The sequence below is a fragment of the Pinus tabuliformis genome, chromosome J (genome assembly GCF_031772625.1).
Source record: "Pinus tabuliformis cultivar Carrire ecotype Pingquan chromosome J, CPIR1, whole genome shotgun sequence".
Lineage (NCBI taxonomy): Eukaryota > Viridiplantae > Streptophyta > Pinopsida > Pinales > Pinaceae > Pinus > Pinus tabuliformis.
This window is the reverse complement of record NC_142295.1, coordinates 928,984,369-929,001,680: the sequence shown is the minus strand read 5'-3', so window position 1 is coordinate 929,001,680 and position 17,312 is coordinate 928,984,369. Positions and strand designations below refer to the sequence as shown.

Sequence of the window (17,312 nt, the reverse complement as noted above, 5' to 3'; positions counted from 1 at the left end):
ACCATTAGCACATAGCACAATAATTATAATGCTACCAGTTTAGTGTGATGTATTGCTTCAAGATGCTCAGGTAGAACACCATGAAATGTGCAGAGAGTAAAACTGGGTATCTTTTATCAAAATATGTATGGATAATAATTTGACAGAGGAGCCACTGTGCGTCACTTCCTAGGGACTGTTTATTAGAATCCATGGTAAGCGGTAATTGTCTGAAAAGGTTATGGAGATAGAGACATTTAGACAGTTTGTCATGTAGAAAATGATTTTGATGTCCTTACAATACTGTGAGGATCAGACAAAAGAAAAGCTGCGTTATATCAAAGACAAACATATTACTGTGTGAAAGACATTTCTAATTTTGTTGACAATATAGGGGATGATTTTCAAATATAATCGAACATAAATTAAATGGGTCCTTTACACAATCTTACAATGATGTTAATTTCCATTAAGTTTTGCTGAAACATTTTTTTTTTTTTTTAAACAAACTAACGCAACCTACTTCCATGGTTCATGAACTTTCATTGAACTTTCACAGTTTGATGATATCAAATATATCAAGAACTAACCATTTGTCTTTGCACACAACCATCTACCAATTTGCTGTCAGCTAGGGCATCAACACTTGGTTTCCTGTCATGTCGGCTTGGATAAAAAGACATGTCGGTTCACTAGTTATAGTCGGCTCCAAAACAGGAGGACAAATCATCAGAAAAATTAAGATTGTTCTGGTTCCATATTTGCACTTCCTTTTGGTTGAGCTTGCGGCAGGTCGAACTCGAGACATACGCGGAAGCAATTTCATAAACCGGGTCGAACTATCAGCAGTGGAGAAGGCAACAAGGGCACCACAAAAAAAAAACGGAGATATCACCAGCGGCAGAGGTAGCATCATCTAAGCTAGTATCCGGACCAATTGGCTTCATCGACTCAAAAATGGAAAATGCGGTTCCCATTGCCAACCACATCTTTCATTTTCCCTTTCGCGAATTCTCTGAGGTGAAAGCCAAGCATCTAACGAAAGTAAGATTCGGGTAACCGGGTCAGTGTCCTCACTTTAGGAAGAAATGCAAAACTTTGGATAAAACCCTAGCTATAGAGGCTGAGGTAAAGGCCGGACTCTATAGCTACCATACGTCCGAGGACCAACCACTATAAATACCTGTCTAGGGTATCCGCAAATGACAAGTACAGAACTCGCAATTTCCTCTCTGAGATTTCGCATGGGTATGGAGTAGAGATCCGCATCTAAGGAGGGCAGAATTCGGATGGGTATAGGAGCAAGCAGTGGCAACTTCGGACACATTCCTGCACCTCGATTGGCAGTCTCGAACAAGATATAACCTCAGGCAACCAAAACTTCGGATTTTATATACACTCAATAGCGCTGATTAAGAAAGTCCAATTAGCACGAGGTCCTAGCACAATTAATACCCATTCCTGCATTCAGTCCGCGAGAGAGCCGGGAGAGCGAAGCGTCAATTAATCTTTTACTCTGTGCTTCGGATGGGCATCACAGAGATGTCATCTAGGTCTCCTTGCAGTGAAAGAGTCTTGGAAGAACGAAACTTGCAAAAAGACAGGAATAACGAGAACCCTGGTTTTTAATATGATTCAATTTTTTTAACTACGTTGCAGAATTTGACAGAGAAAATATATATATTTTCGGTTGTGTAGGGCCTGTGAGGTCCCGAAGGGTTTGAACGACAGCTCTGATACCATCTGTAATGACCAAACACATTAACTAGAATCTGAAATCAGAAAGCCTGAAGAATTTAAATTTGTACTTACCTTAACTGCTGCTGATTCTGCTACTGAACTGGTGATTCTGCTGGTGATGTCGTGGCTATTTTGATCCAATCTCCGGGAGACCAATACCACCCAACCAGACTGAGCAAACCTAGCTGCTCAATCCAGAAAGCTTCTCAACAAAAGCTCTCTGTCCCTCCGTGCCCAGAACCTCAGACGGCTTAAAGCTCTTCCAATGGATAATTATCTTCCTCCTGGTTTTCTCCTGGTGAATTTCTGCTTCTGGTTCTTTCTGCTCCTCTCTTGTTTTCCCCCCCTTCTCTCGGTTCAGGCCTCCGGTTTTATCTGCGGGCCTGGTGGTGGCCGCCCTCCTACCTGCAGCCACCGCCTTCCCTCGTCCCGACACGCCTTCCACGCATTGATGCTCTCAGATATTTTCCCTGTCAAATGCGCTCTGCTATAAATGTTCAGTTGATTTTAAGCGCCCCCTTTTAAAAGGGTCCTTTATTTGATTTTTGGTTTTTAGCATATAGTTTAGTTTTAAAGTTTTAATTTATATAAGTTTATAAAGTTTAATTATATATTTTATAAAATTTAATTTATATATGTTTATAAAGTTTAATTATATATTTTATAAAATTTAATTTATATATGTTTATAAAGTTTAATTATATTTATAAAACTTAACATATTTATTATTTAAAATTCATCATATTTGTTTTATCATAAAGTTTAAAATTTTACATAGCGGATCAGTTTAGATGGGCCGTTACAAGTGCAGAGCAGGGTTGGAAGCAGTGCAAATGGCACAGAGCAGAGGTCAGCAACAATGCAGTGGATTCAGAGAGTCAACACAAAGACTAGCAACAGTCAGTTCCAGCATTCACGTGGTATCATACCGAACACAATTAGTTCAGTAATTTTGGATGTTTTTCAACTGCTTCTCTCAGCAACTGAGTTGCAATACAAATGCAGTGTTAGTAGTGGTAGTGCTAGCAGCATAACAAATGCAACATTTGAGAGGGAGTTGAAGTACAAATGTAACATTGGCAATGGCAGTGTCAAAGGCGGCAGTACAGTTGCAGCAGCAACGCAGTAGTTGGTGGACAACATGTCAGACATCAGCGACACAGAGGACGATGCTTCAGAGTCAGAGCAGTATGTAGCAACAGTGTATTGCTAGAGCACATTCCTCGCTAAGAGGGAGTGTTGATTTGGAGTAGCATTAGATGTGCTCTAGGCCTCAAATTTTGCAGGGAGGCTTGGGAACATGCTTTCCAAATAATCCAGAAACCATTTTGGGAAATTCCACGCAAAGACAATTATATTAAAATAATTAATATTTTTAATGGAGTTCCTAAGTCTAAACTTAGGAAAATTAAAATATTAATGGGTATTAATTTAATTATGGGTGAATCTTCTAGAAAAAGACGGAGATCAAATCAAAATGATCTAAGCCTTTGATTAGGAGTTAATCTAGGCCATTGGTTGTCCAACAGGAAAATATAATAAGGGGCTTGAGGGTCATTTGCAAGATACACCAAGAGAGATCAAGAAATTGATTTTTTGAAGTGAGAAGTTCTCAGGAGAAAAATTCGATTATTTCTTGCAACAGAGGGGCAGGGATAGCTTCCAAAGGGAGAGTGATTTTCTCAGCCAGAGAATCATCAACAAAGAGAGGCAGAGAGTAATCCAGCAGTGGCAGCGCTGAGCCAAAGGGGCTGATGCAGAGCCACGCAGAGGCAGTGTAGAAGCCAGAGAGGAGTCTGAAATTTGTAGAGGGAATTCGAGTTTCAAAAGCCGGGAGCCAAGGTGTGAGACTGGGAGGCAGAAATCGAATCTCCTGGGGAGAAAATCAACCAGCCAGAGGAGTGACGCAGTCCCCAGAGACCTTGACGTTGAGCTAGCGCAGACACTGCATAGAGGCAGCCAAAAAGGACGGGGAGGCAATCAGTATAGGGCTATATCAGCCAGGATTTCCAGTGATAGTGTGAGGTAACCTTACAATTCTTTCTACCAATATTTTTCTCTATAACTGAATAACACTGTGAAGTATTCAGAGATATATTAAGAATTTGCTAGTACTTAATAATAATAAACTCTCAGAGCTGTGGCACCGGTTTCCCGCATTGGGTTTTTTCGAGGACATTTGTCCAAAAATAATCGTGTCCTATGTGTTTGTATTTCCTTGCTCCATTTCTATGTTTTAGAATCATATTTTGGTGTAGGTTGCTTCAGTAATTTACTTCAATATTTTCCAAAATAAATCTGAAATAAGTTTGTAATGTAATTTACGATCTAGGTGAAGTAGATTCAGCTGGTTGCAGTAGGATTCCAGAGATTGTTAGATTTAGGAATTTTCACAGAAGGTTTGTATTTACTTGTATATGTATATTTCAAAGTTTATTGCTGATTGGGGTTTGTGTTTGGACAAATAGATCTCTCCACAAGAAGAATGAACAGTTTGGAAGCATGCTTGGACAAATGGATATATCTGGTTTAGTTTATTAGGGAGAGATGAAGCATCTAATGGAGGATACTTGGAAGGACATCTGATCGGCCTTTGTGTTGATGTCTAGATCCCGAAGAGGGAGGGTGGCATTGGTCTTGGAGCTAAGGAGAAATTTGTTCTTCATCATTTCACTTCTGCTCAAGCCTCATAGAGCCCTCATGTGTAAGGGTTTAACTAAGTTTAACCAGCAAGCTAACTGATCTGTACAGCTGCATGTGTGAGATTTTTTACCAACAAATTGATTGCTCCATACAACCGCATGTGTGAACGCTTGACCACAGTTTGACCGCAGTTGACCATAGTTGACCGCAGACTGCACGTGCAAAAGTTTGACTGCAAAACACAGTTGACTGCAGGCTGCACATGCGATATTTTGACTGCAGACCAGAGTTGACCACAGTTGACTTTTGACAGGTTTGACCAACAGTAGTTTTGACCAGGTTTGACTGGAAATTTTGACTTGTAACATTGGCACAGATTTCTAGACGAATACTTGCTGAAAAGACAATTTCTCCTTAAGAAAAGATTGTTCGGTTTTCTCCCGGATTGGGTTTCCCAAGGTAAAATATTGTGTCTATTGTGCATGGCTATCTTTCTATGATCTTTATTGTTTATGCATTTACTGTCGAGATTTTCTATGTAATTATTCAATGATATCAGTGGCATGAGAAATACTGTTTGAAAATCATTAGGAAGTAATTATCAAATCAGAAAATTCTATTCTACTGCACATGCTATAGAATTTTGACATTTATTAATGTCAAAAAATGACCACAAATAGGATGATGGGACTTTTGAGTACAAAGGTATCAATACACCATGGGGACACAAAGGCCACTCCTATAGAACACACTAAAAGTAGACCTAATCTAAGATCTAAACTCTAATAGTCAAAAAAGAAGTGCTGCTGGAAAGTATGGAGCAATACATGGATTGGAAAAGGCCGATAGCCAAATAACTCGAAAAGTGATGGAAGCCATCACTTTGTTCTTGGAATTCATTGATGTCTTTGCTTACCACTATCATCATATGAAGAGTATTCCCAAAGAATTGAAAGAACTTCAGATTGAACTTCGACCATAAGCCAAACTGGTAATACAGCAGCCATTCTTGGTGACTTGCATCATCTTGTTATCTTGTCCTATGATGGCTTGTGGCATCGTATCCAGGTTGCAGCTATGTTTTCTACTGGAAATTGCATTGTAAGTTTGTATTTAAAGGTCTTAACTGCTTTGTTTTCACTTTTTAAAAGATGTTTTTAAATAAGGTGTGTACTATGTTGCCAAGTCACTGCTTAAGTTTATTTACTTGTCAAAGATATGAAATATATTCCAGCTTCGGCTTATTCTAATCTCATTACATCTATAATCTCAATAATGTAGAGATGATTTAGACGACTATGCTCTCCTTTATACATAATTGAACATATTTTCTTCGTAACATAAGTATTTCCATAACAAAAAGTAATAAAAAAAAAATCCCCTGCTATTAAATAGTAGTTGTTAGCCCTGTCTAAATTATTAGAAATAATAGTAGTAATAATGATCTAGTTTTAAGGTCATGGTCTAGCCAAACACCAAATCAACGTATAAGAGACTTTTGTTTGTGGCATAAGGGAACCTCTTCATGCAACGATTTCACCATTTAGTCTATGGAGATGTAGGTGCCCTACCCCCTTCTGGATCCTAATCTGTGACCTCCTAGGAAGAAACAAGTGGCCAACCTTCTGCTGTTCATCAGGCATGAACTGCAACATATCGCATTACTATTTGTGCAAATTTAAACATAATGCAATGGCAATCCATCAACATAGTGATAACATGGAAATAAAGAAATATTTTAATAGTTTAAACAGGTTACATATGAACTTGCCAGGTGAAGAAGGGAAAACCATAATCTCATTCAACAATCCATGAAAAATTAAAATATGATAGAATCAACTTCAAGATTACAGTGTTATTTATAAAAAGCATGTTCCCTAGAAGATTTAATCATAGATAGAGACTATACCTGTTAGGCATCAATACAGCTCCGGCATGCCCTCCATTTCCTTTAAAATCAACCTTAATGCTTGCAGGTGCAGCAATTGCTGTCACAATTCCTATAGGAATGCCTGCATTTCATTTAAATAATATTAGAAATGAACAAAATACAAGAAACAAAGCTGGGAGTCTTGTAAGACTTTATTAATAAAGTAGCATAACATACAAAAGAACAAGGACTTTTCAGGTCATGTTGCGTGACAGATACTCTCACCTTCTTCCTCCAGAAGAGGACCTTGCTCAATATGCAGCTCCACAAATCCAAAGTATGCACCTTTTGGTAATGAAACACTATCCAAGTGCTGTAGAGATCCAGTGTATCCTGCAGTTTTTGCAGCTTCTTCAAATGATATATTCTGATTGTCAACTAACTCTTTAAGTGTCTCTGCAAGAGTTACACTCCCTGCCAATAAACGGCTGAATGCAAAACAATTGTGTGAGATATGACATAAAATAAGTATATATTTTTTTACATTATCCTTCTGTTAACACTTTCTCAATTCAAATTGCATGTGTTGAGACTTGCTGGTGAGTGATAGCTAGTGCAGATAGATGCATGGAGCTAGAGAGAAAACACCTGTGCATGGACCTTAACCAGGGAAAAATGACACAAAACTAGAAAAATACGGAGCATGAAACTTCTCAGTAAAGAGACTGACGTAATTATTTTCACTTCCTTAAATACCACTACATAGGGGAGAAAGCGGCTTGCAAGCTAGTAATTACGAGAATTAACCTTCCAAGGCAGCCAATTCCAAAGCGTGTAGGCTCCTCAGAGGTGAACATAATCACCTCCAGTGATCTCTTTGGTTTGAATGCCAACCTAAAAAGTGTAAAACAATGCAAACTTAAATATTAAGGAACACTATTCAGTACTAAGAAAGTAATAACAATATATGAAAAAATAGTGTTTAACACTATCTATTGGTGAAAATCAACTTATAAATCAGATAGACAAAAAGAGTAAAGTGAAAATCACAATAGGAGAAGAATACATTGTACTCAGGTCAAGAGAAAGACAATCACCGCTACATCTACTCTGAATATAGAAATTTGAAAGTAAACAATAGCAAAGATGCAAAGGCAACTGCCACGAACCTTCTCAGCACATTTATAGCTTCAATGGCACCCAGAACCCCAACAACTCCATCAAATTTGCCTGAGTATGGAATAGCATCAATATGAGATCCAGTTGCTACAGCAGATAACTCTGGATTGCTTCCCTCCCTGTATTTTATATATTTATACATGTAAGTATACCATAAGTGTCCACAACCAAAACTAACACTAGAAATAGTTCTCAAAGATAATTGTCAAAAAATACCCTCCATATAGGTAAGTCAGACCTCATTATTATCATAAAAATAAAAATATTACTCAACATAGTTGTCATTTTACAAAAGGACCATATTTTTAATGTCAAAACTAGGCTTTGAACAACTCAATATGAAAGGTGTTAGTTTTTGTAGCTCAGACAGGTGTTTCTAGTCTCAAATGGTGTCTATGAGGTTATAAACACAAATGACTTAATTATCTCCAATACACAGAAAAAGTTTCTAAGTGAAAATGTCTTAATTACATTCCTAAGTCTAACTTAGGGAAATGGGTTAGTTAATCGGGATTAATTGAGACAAATCGATTTTGCTCCAGTGACTTCTAGAAAAGTGATTTGAAGAAGTCAAGATGATCTTAGCCATTGATTGGAATTAGATCATGGCCATTGATTCATCAACGAGAGATTATAAAAAGAGATCGACAGGGCTTTTTGAGATCATTCGAACAATTCAGGAGAATAGATTTGCAGTGATAGCAAAGGCATAGTGATAGTGTGGGAGACAACAGCAAGGGTTTCAGCAGTAGTGATTGAGGAAGATTTTTTTGGAGAGAATTCTTCACAGTTGCTTCTAGTTTCTGAGAGAGAAGGAGACTGAATTATTTCTGCAAAAGGAGGCTGAATTTCCCAGAGCCAATAGCCAGTTTTCCAATGCAAGTTGCCAGAGTCAGAAATTGAAGTTGCGAGAGATATTTTCTGGAGGGAGTGAGTGGCTTTAGAGAGTTGCTAGAGGCAATTTATCTTGTCGACATAATTTCCTGGAGGCAGTGCACATTGCTAGAAGACAATGCGAGTTGGCTGAGGCAGTGCAAGTTCTCAGTGTGAGGCAGTGTGAATTGCCAGAAGTGGGCCGAGTTGCTTCCAGTGGGTCGATTAGCTTCCATAGGTTCAATCTGACTTGCAGAAATGACCACAATATTTTGTTGCAGCTTTGCCAGTGAGAGGCAAGAAAATTGTATTTCTCCATTGCAGTTTTATTGCTAAAGATATTAATAATAATGCCCTCATCTGAAGAACTGGTTTTCCCCACATGAAGGTTTTCCGAGGAACTATTTTGTCCAAATATCAGTGTCCAATTTTATGTGTGTGTTATTTTCTCAGTTCCTGTGGTTATTCTTTGGTGAAATTGCAATTGTGTGTTTATTCAGTATTTGTTGTAAATGAAATTACAGAAGACAAATAATCTTTAAAGATAGAAGAATAATCACCAGTAATTGCAACAGAATTTTCACATGGTATGAGAGCAACTTAGTGAAGCATAGATCTAAGGGCAGAAGAGGCTTAGCACAGGACACAGGAAGAGAAAATCGAGGGTTTATAGAACCTAGTTCGACTTCTTCATATTCATTTGGGTTTGGTTATTTTTCTGAAGGTTTTAAGAAATGTCTTCAACTAGATTAAGAGATCAGGACAAATTGGATGGAGCTTCTAACTTTGGTGTTTGGAAAGCCAAAATTTTATTGTTGCTAGAAGAGAATGGTCCCAAGGAATATGGAACCAGTGTTATAGCTATGCCAACAGATGCAACACAACTTCTAGCATACAAGAAGGAAGATGCCAAGGCAAGAAGAATAATCCTACATGGAGTCAAGGATCATATTGTTCCACATATCGCAGATTTGCATACAACAAAGAAGATGTGGGACGCCATTCTAAAGTTGTTCCAAGATGCTACCATTAAAAAAAAGTTGATTCTTAGAGAGAAGCTTTGAAATACCCAAATGAATAAGGGCGAATGTGTTGTTAGTTTCCTCGCTAGAGTTCGACTTGTCAACGACGAGTTAGCAGTGGTCATAGATCAATTAACTGATGACGAACTCGTGAGAACGACCTTGCATGGGTTCTCAAAGTAGTGGGATTTATCCGTTCATGGGATCAATGAACGAGATACCCTATTGAGTCGGGATAGTTTGTGGAGCGATTCCATTCAGTGGAAGCTTAGACTAAGTCTTGTTAGCGGCAGCAGTAGTAAAACATAGAAGCATGAGGATGACGACAAGGTAGCCTGTTGCCCACCGAAAGAGGGTACCCCTAGGAGAGCTCTTCTCCTATTTATCTTCTTCTAGGCAACAACCAATAACTCCTAATAACCACCTCATAGCCGATGCGATGTGCCACTTTATCTCTGCTCCTTGCATCATTTGTGTGTTTCCTCACCCATCTGTCAAGAGCATATGTTAGAAGGTGGGCAATTTGATCCAAAAGGTATGTTTTTCATTGTGCACTCGGGTGCTTATGCTTGTTTTTAAATGGGCATTTTGGGCATGGATTATTGGGTAACTTGGAAGAAGTAAGGGCTTTGACAGTGGTTTTATTCCCTCGCCTTAAATGGGGGATTAATCCTCAATCCTAGCCCCGTGGGACCTCCCCTATTGGCCAATGGCTTTAGGGAGGGCACTACTTGGGAAACCCCGATTTTGGTAGTGTGGTCCCGTTTTCCCATACCACATTTTCCACTCCCCTTTGCACATTACAAGCCCTATTTCATCACATTCCTTCTCTGGGTCCACATGACCATTGGGTCAACAAGCCACTGGCACTCCCCCTACCCTTGTCCATAAATCTGTGTCAGGCCTAGAAACGTTGCCCCAAAGGTTGATGCGGCTAAAAGAAATTTAAAAGCATATCATGGCCACAAGCAAGAAACAAAAGAAAAAGAAGATCATAAAACACAAAAGATGGTCAAGGCATTCGATATAGCACGTGGGCAAAAGCCAAACATGAGCTCTACAACTTATCATTATGGCCATCACCCTAGTTCCTAGGGCCCATGAGTGCCCCCACATCATAAAGGAACCCATGCATATCCCAACTCTGGTGGGCAATGAACTACCCTACCTTAAGAGGATAATAACTTCTTTATAGTACCATTCACAACATGCTCTCATTTTCTAGATCCCCAAGTAGTAATACAAAGAAAAATCATGAAAAGGCAAAAGGAAAATAAAAAGGGGTGGAAAGATAACAAATGGGGTAACTAATGTATCCACGATTTCTCCCTCCTACATCTATATGCCCAATATGTGGACATCCCTCACCATTGTTATCCTTGCACCTATGACATTTGGCCTTGAGACCCCTATGCCCCCATCGATTTCATCATCACTCACATGTCACCTATTAATTGAAGGATGTACCACGGACCTATTTTTCCCTTAGAGGTTGGGAACACCTAATAGGATCGTTTATTAACCACTCCTACCTAGGGTGGTAACACTATTACAAGATCAAAACCCAAAATTTGGAAGAGAAGCCCCATATGAAGCCTCAATTTGTCTATGATTAACAAGCTTAGCTCACATAGATGCACTAATGATTAATTGTACCTGATGGTGAAGATGCAACACTGGACATTATGTGTGATTGGCAGGTGCTTTCATCATGGGTTGGGTAACTTAATTGGGGTCTATGTCCACTAGAGGAACATATGACACCCTATAGGTGAATCGTTGAGAGTTGTGGGACTCTTATCACTTACAGTCTTGCAGAGCATCATTTCACTCCATGGGCATCTTCAGCTTGTTGGATATACTAAGAGGGGGGTGAATCAAAGTTTCTTATTACAATTAGTATTTATTAGTTTTCAGAGCATTAAACGTTTAAAACTTCAACACATCAAAGAACAATGCACGCCAAAATTCTAGGTGGAAACCCTTTTCGGAGAAAAACCATCGAACGCTTCTCTAATAATATTTATGAGTACAACACATCAACACCAACTAAAAGGGAAGCCCCAACTCCCTAGCACTTCTTACCCACTACTAGTGGGTGACCCCATAGGAGAAATTTTCTCCTAAATTTGTCTTCAGTCGGCAACTGACAGCCCTAGACAGCCACCAATGTAATCGATGTTGTGCCAAATGTCTCTGCTCCCTGAGCCAGTCATATGCCCCCTTGCTCATTTGTCGAGATTGCATGTTTGAAGGTGGGCCATCCAATACTAAAGGTATGACTTTTCATTCTGCAATTGGGTGCTTATGCTTTTTTTTCTTGCCCACACTTGGGTATGGATTATTGGGTGACTGGGAAGGAGGAAGGGTTTTGACTGTGGTCTTATTTCCTTACCTTAACTGGAGCGTTAATCCTCAAACCTAGTCTTATGGGATCTCCTCTACTAGCTTGCATCTTTAGGATGGGCACTACTTGGGAAACCCCAAAATCGGTAGCGTGGTCCCATTTTCCTGTTCCACATTTTTCACTCGCCTCTGCGCATTGCATGCCCTATTTTATCATCTTCCCTCTCTAGGTCAACATGACCACTGGGTCCACAAGGCTCTGGTACTCCCCCTCCCCCTGTCCACATGTCTAGGTTGGGCCTGAAACGATGCCCCCGAGGTTGATTCAACTAAAAAAAAAAGATAAAAGCATAATATGGCAACATATCGTTGAAGTTTCTAAGTTTACTTATTTAGAAACCCTCCTTGCACTTTATCTGATTTATTCCTACCTACTTGTTATTTTCCTTAACAAGTTATTTACAATGTAAACACTGAAAATAAACACTAGTGCATGCTCAACATATTATAGATCAGCAACTAAAAAGAAACAGAAACAAACACACCACATGACACCATTATTTTTGGACTAATGTCCCGGAAAAACCCAATGTGGGAAAACTAGTGCAGCTATCTGAGGGTTTTCTTATTAAGCAATATCAGAGTACAATCTGGGTGCCGAAACTAGCCTACCCAATAGAGAATTTCCTTAGCAGTAATACCTCTCGGTTTCTAACAAATCTACTGGCTGAAACCCCGGATAATCCTTCCAGCAGCTACTTAACACCAATCTGCCCTAGAAACCCCAGCGTTTGCCCAATCTGGACTGCGTCAAGCTCTCCTAGCCCAGCGCTGGCCTTGCGTCAGCCCCAGGAGGCCCTGCGTCTGTAATATTCCTAATTAGCTATGGCTAATTGGAATACTCGATTTTGTTCAATTTTTGCCTTCTATAGTTAATTGTAAATAAAAAGTGAGGAAGGGGGACATAACTCATTTTAGAATAAAAAGTCACTTCCTAGGTAGCACAGCATTGTGACTTAGAGGGAAGCCAAGGGGGCCAAAGGGGGACACAAACATGGAGCCCACGCAGACGCATAGAGAGACTGCGAAGGAGGGAAGAACACGTGGCAAGAGAAGAAGCATGCAGGAGGAGGTGAACCTAGGGATTGTAAGAGGCAGAGGCTATAAAATAGAGAGGAGCCCCCTCATTTTGGATCATTCAGTTATGTGCATTTGGAGCTAGTCGTTTCGACTTTTGAGCACGCTCGCTGTTTAGCTAGTCTGCAGCACTGTTTAGTGCATTGAGTGTCTCCGTTCGAAGATCTCACCCTCAGCCCCGGGGGACTTCGAGTGCCTGCTCGGGCAAGGTATTTCCATTGGAATTTCAGCAGTAGATACATCAGCATTTCAACAGTAGTAGTGGCAGCGTTTTGGAGAACTGCGCAGCACTAGGAGAGGGACGCAGTTCTGAAGGACTGCGCAGTACTGTGAGAGGGACGCAGTTCTGGATTGGGGTTTGCAGGTGGAGTTATGCTGGGAGATTGAGTAGGGGTCCAACTCTTGTCTCATTGGAGGATTTTTGGCAAGGTTTCAGGCAGTGTTTAGAGGGGTTTTCTTCAGTGGCAACGTAGGGCATTGAGGAACTACGCAGAACCCCAAGAGGGTGTTTTTCGGGGGTTGGCCATTCCAGGAAAGCTTCCTAGGTTTTTTTGGGTTTCTTGAGTAGAGCCCAAATCCAGAGTTTCAGCTTTTTTCGAGGAGGAGAGAAGCCTCAAATCATTATTTGTTTTCTAGTAGCAACATCCACGCAGAGAGGCCATTCTTGTAATTCTGAGAGTATTTCTTCACTTGCCTTGTGCAAGTCGAGGTGCCATCTGTCTAATCACCTCTTGTACTCATTTTATCGCTCAGTATAATAAAATGGCTTAGCATTTCCCACTGCATTTCTTGTGTATCTGCTTATATTTCTAGTTATATTATTATGTGGTGTTCCACTGTTATTTTATCACTTCTGGGTTATTATATTATTTTCACATATTTGGTTGGAGTTTTTGCTGGGGTTTGAGGAATATTCTGGGTTAGGAATATTACAACATCAGCTCTCTAAGCCTCTGCATCAGCTACGCTGGCCTCTCTAGTGCTCTGCACAGCACTTAGCTGCCTCTGCGTGGCCCTGCATGAGCACTGGCTACTCCTGCGTCACTCTCTCTGGCTGCTTTGCTGCTTTCCTGGCACTATCTCTGCCTCTCTGTCTCTCTGTACTCAATGCCCCTCAGCTACTCTCCGATCGCTGATTCTATCTCTCTTAGCAAACCCCGCTCTAGAGAATAGAATGACTGATCACTCTGGTGTTTTCTCCAAGTGACCCTCAAGCCTCCTCTTATACTTTTCTTGTTGACATCTCAACGACCGAGATTAAGTCCCTAATCAACGACTAAGATTAGATCTGGCTTGATCTATGTCTTTTGGACCATTCTAATACAGATTCATATTAATACACATTAATATTTTATTTTCCCTAAGTTTAGAGTTAGGGACTCTATTAAAAATATTAATTATTTTAATATCTCCTTATTTATTTAGAATCTGCCCAAACCCTTTGTGGGTATTGGATATCTCATGTGCCCCAACCTCTCCACCAAATTTCGTGGCTAGAGCACATCTGATGCTACCCCAAATCAACACTCCCTCTTAGCGAGCACTGTGCTCTAGCAATACTCCTCCCTGAGTATTACTCTGATCATCCGACATCAGTACTTGTGCTGATGCTAGGCCTTCCTACCCAACATCCTCTGCACTACTACATCCTGTACTGCTGCCCATGGTTCTGCCACTACCATTACTGCAGTTGTACGACAGCGCCCTCTGCATCTGTGCTGCTACTGGTCCTTTCTCCCAGCACTGCATCTGCACTACACCTCCTCTCATCACGCTGCATCGTGCTGCCCACTGTTGCACTGCAACTCAGTTACTAAGAAGTAAGTAACTAATCTCCCAATCTGACCTCCCTGTTGGGCTAGAGACACCCACTGATGTTGAAGCTCCCTCTACTGCTGACAAGTGCTCCCTCTTTGACCTCTGCGTCGCTGCAACAACTCCTTGCATCTTGCACCGTTGCACACCTCTCTATGCCTTCCTGCATTGGTGCAACACTCATGTGCCTCTCGCACTGCTACAGCCTACTAGCTCTGCGCTGTCACATGACTCCTGCACTGTAGCTCTCTCTGTCGCTCCATCTGCATCCGTCTCTACCCACTCAGCCAGTCCTGCTACTCCTCGACGAGCCTCCCGTAGCATGGTCTAATCCAAGAGGCTGGGTGCCTCAAGGATCCTGCCCCTCATCACCTGTAGTCCATCTAACTACAGCTCGATGTCTCCCCACTTTCACTCAAATGGCATGTGTGCACTCATGACACAGTGATCATCTGTCAAAACTTCCTTCTTTGCCCGTGTTGGCGCTGCCTTAGTCTCAGAAGACTCTCCCTTACTCTTCTTCCTTGGACACTGGGTCGTATAATGACCCAGCTCCTCACAGTGGAAGCACTTGATCTTGGAGAGATCCTTCTTCTTCGCTTTTCCTGCTTTCCCTCAGATGCTAGGGCCACATCTTCCTCCTCCTACTTGACTTTGATCCCTTTGCTGCTGCTACCTGTCTTCGATTTCCATCTGATCTCTTCCTGGCGAAGAGCTGCCCACATCTCGTCCCAAGGTGGAAGTGTTCCTCTGCCCAGTATACTCTGGAAAAACACTTCCCAGTCTTTTGAGATAGCATTCAGGGTTGTCCTCACCATTAGCTCCTATAGCAGTCAACTGATCTCGGATCTCATTCAGTCCTCCAAGGAAGGTGTCAATCGATTGTCCCTTCTTCATCTAATACGACCTCATCTGATTCTCGAGCAGCATTCTTCTCTGCAGAGAAGTATGCTGGTACAGCGTCTTGAGATCCTCCCACATCTCAAATGTCGTTTCCTTCTCGGCTATGTGTAGTAATACATGATCCTTGACCCCGTCAAGGATAATGCTCTTGGCCCTTGCCATCGCCTCCTTGTACCTATCATTATCATTGGGGTCGACTGGGACAGCTATTACCTTCAAGGCAAAGTTCTTGACACGATTCCTGTCAAGTATAGATAAGATTCTGGCCTTCTAGACTGCAAAGTTCGATGCTCTATCCAGTCTATCCTGGTCTCTTACTCTATGTAGTGTCGTGATGCTCCTCTACTTCCCTCCTGGAAGTTCTCTGTTCGACTCCTCTGAGTCTCTACTTCCCATCTGGAAGTTCTCTTCTGGACTCCCTCTGAGTCCTGATTTCCCTCTTAGAAATCCTTCTGCCACTTGTCGAGATTCCCCCTACTCTAATCGTCTTGTGCGACCGCACTACTGATCCGAGTTCCTCAAGTAGAAACCCTCGGTAGAAACTCCTCCGGCCTTGCTCTGTCAGGTACTGTTTTGACTATAGTACCTCACCAGCTCCACTCTGCAATATTTCGGTAGCCTTCTAAACCCCAGCAACTACCTCTCTGTGGACTGCGTCAACCCCTCTCTGCCTCACGTTGGCCCTGTGTCAGCCTGGATGGGTCTGTGTCATCCCTGGGATGCCCTACGTCAACCCTCTGGCCCTCTGCGTCAATAATTCTGGCTTCTCTGAGGCTCTGCGTAGCTCCCGGCTACCTCTGCATGGACCTTGCTGGCTCTGCATCACACTCCTTGGCTTTTATGCTGCTAGAAACAGCTTCTGTCACCTTGGAACAGTTGTTTTCTGTTGTTATTGCTCCGCTCGGTTGATGTCTTTTAGTCCTCCTGTGATCTGCAATCATGCTACGATACCATGTTGAAGTTTCTAAGTTTACTTATTTAGAAACCCTCCATGCACTTCCTACCTACTTGTTATTTTCCTTAACAAGTTATTTATAATGTAAATACTGAAAATAAACACTAGTGCATGTTCAACATATTACAAATCAGCAACTAAAAAGAAACAAAAACAAACACACAATATGACACCATTATTTTTGAACTAATGTCCTCGAAAAAACCCAATGTAAGAAAACTGGTGCAGCAATCTGAGGGTTTTTTTTAAGCAATATTAGAGTACAATCTGGGTGCCGAAACTGGCCTACCCAACAGAGAATTTCCTTAGCAGTAATACCTCTCGGTTTCTGACAAATCTACTGGCTGAAACCCCAGATAATCCTTTCGGTAGCTACTCAGCACCAATCTGCCCCAGAAACCCCAGCGTCTACCCAATCTAGACTGCGTCAGCCTCTCCTAGCCCAGCGTTGGCCCTGCGTCAGCCCCAGGAGGCCCTGTGTCAGCTCTCTGAGCCTTTGCGTTAGCTACGCTGGCCTCTCTGGTGCTCTGCGCAGCACTTAGCTGCCTCTGCGTGGCCCTGCGTGAGCACTGGTTGCTCCTGTGTCATTCTCTCTGGCTATTCTGCTGCTTTCCCGGCACTATCTCTGCCTCTCTGTCTCTCTATACTCAATGCCCCTCAGCTGCTCTCCAATCACTGATTCTATCTCTCTTAGCAAACCTCGCTCTAGAGAATAGAATGACTGATCACTTTGGTGTTTTCTCCAAGTGACCCTCAAGCCTCCTCTTATACTTTTCCTGTTGACATCTCAACGGCCGAAATTAAGTCCCTAATCAACGGCTAAGATTAGATCTGGCTTGATCCATGTCTT

The 17,312-nt window shown here is 41.5% G+C and overlaps 1 protein-coding gene across 1 annotated transcript in view; it reads right to left on the bottom strand.

The window, feature by feature from the left end:
* Nucleotides 1-17,312, bottom strand: part of UAH (ureidoglycolate amidohydrolase) — a 316,347-nt gene that overhangs the window by 259,506 nt on the left and 39,529 nt on the right. The window contains exons 4-7 of the mRNA XM_089381136.1: nucleotides 7,402-7,530; nucleotides 7,040-7,126; nucleotides 6,518-6,720; nucleotides 6,272-6,374 (exon numbers count right to left, since the gene is read on the bottom strand). Of these exons, the coding sequence (XP_089237262.1) occupies nucleotides 6,272-6,374; nucleotides 6,518-6,720; nucleotides 7,040-7,126; nucleotides 7,402-7,530 (522 nt within the window). The remainder of the gene's footprint in view (nucleotides 1-6,271; nucleotides 6,375-6,517; nucleotides 6,721-7,039; nucleotides 7,127-7,401; nucleotides 7,531-17,312) is intronic.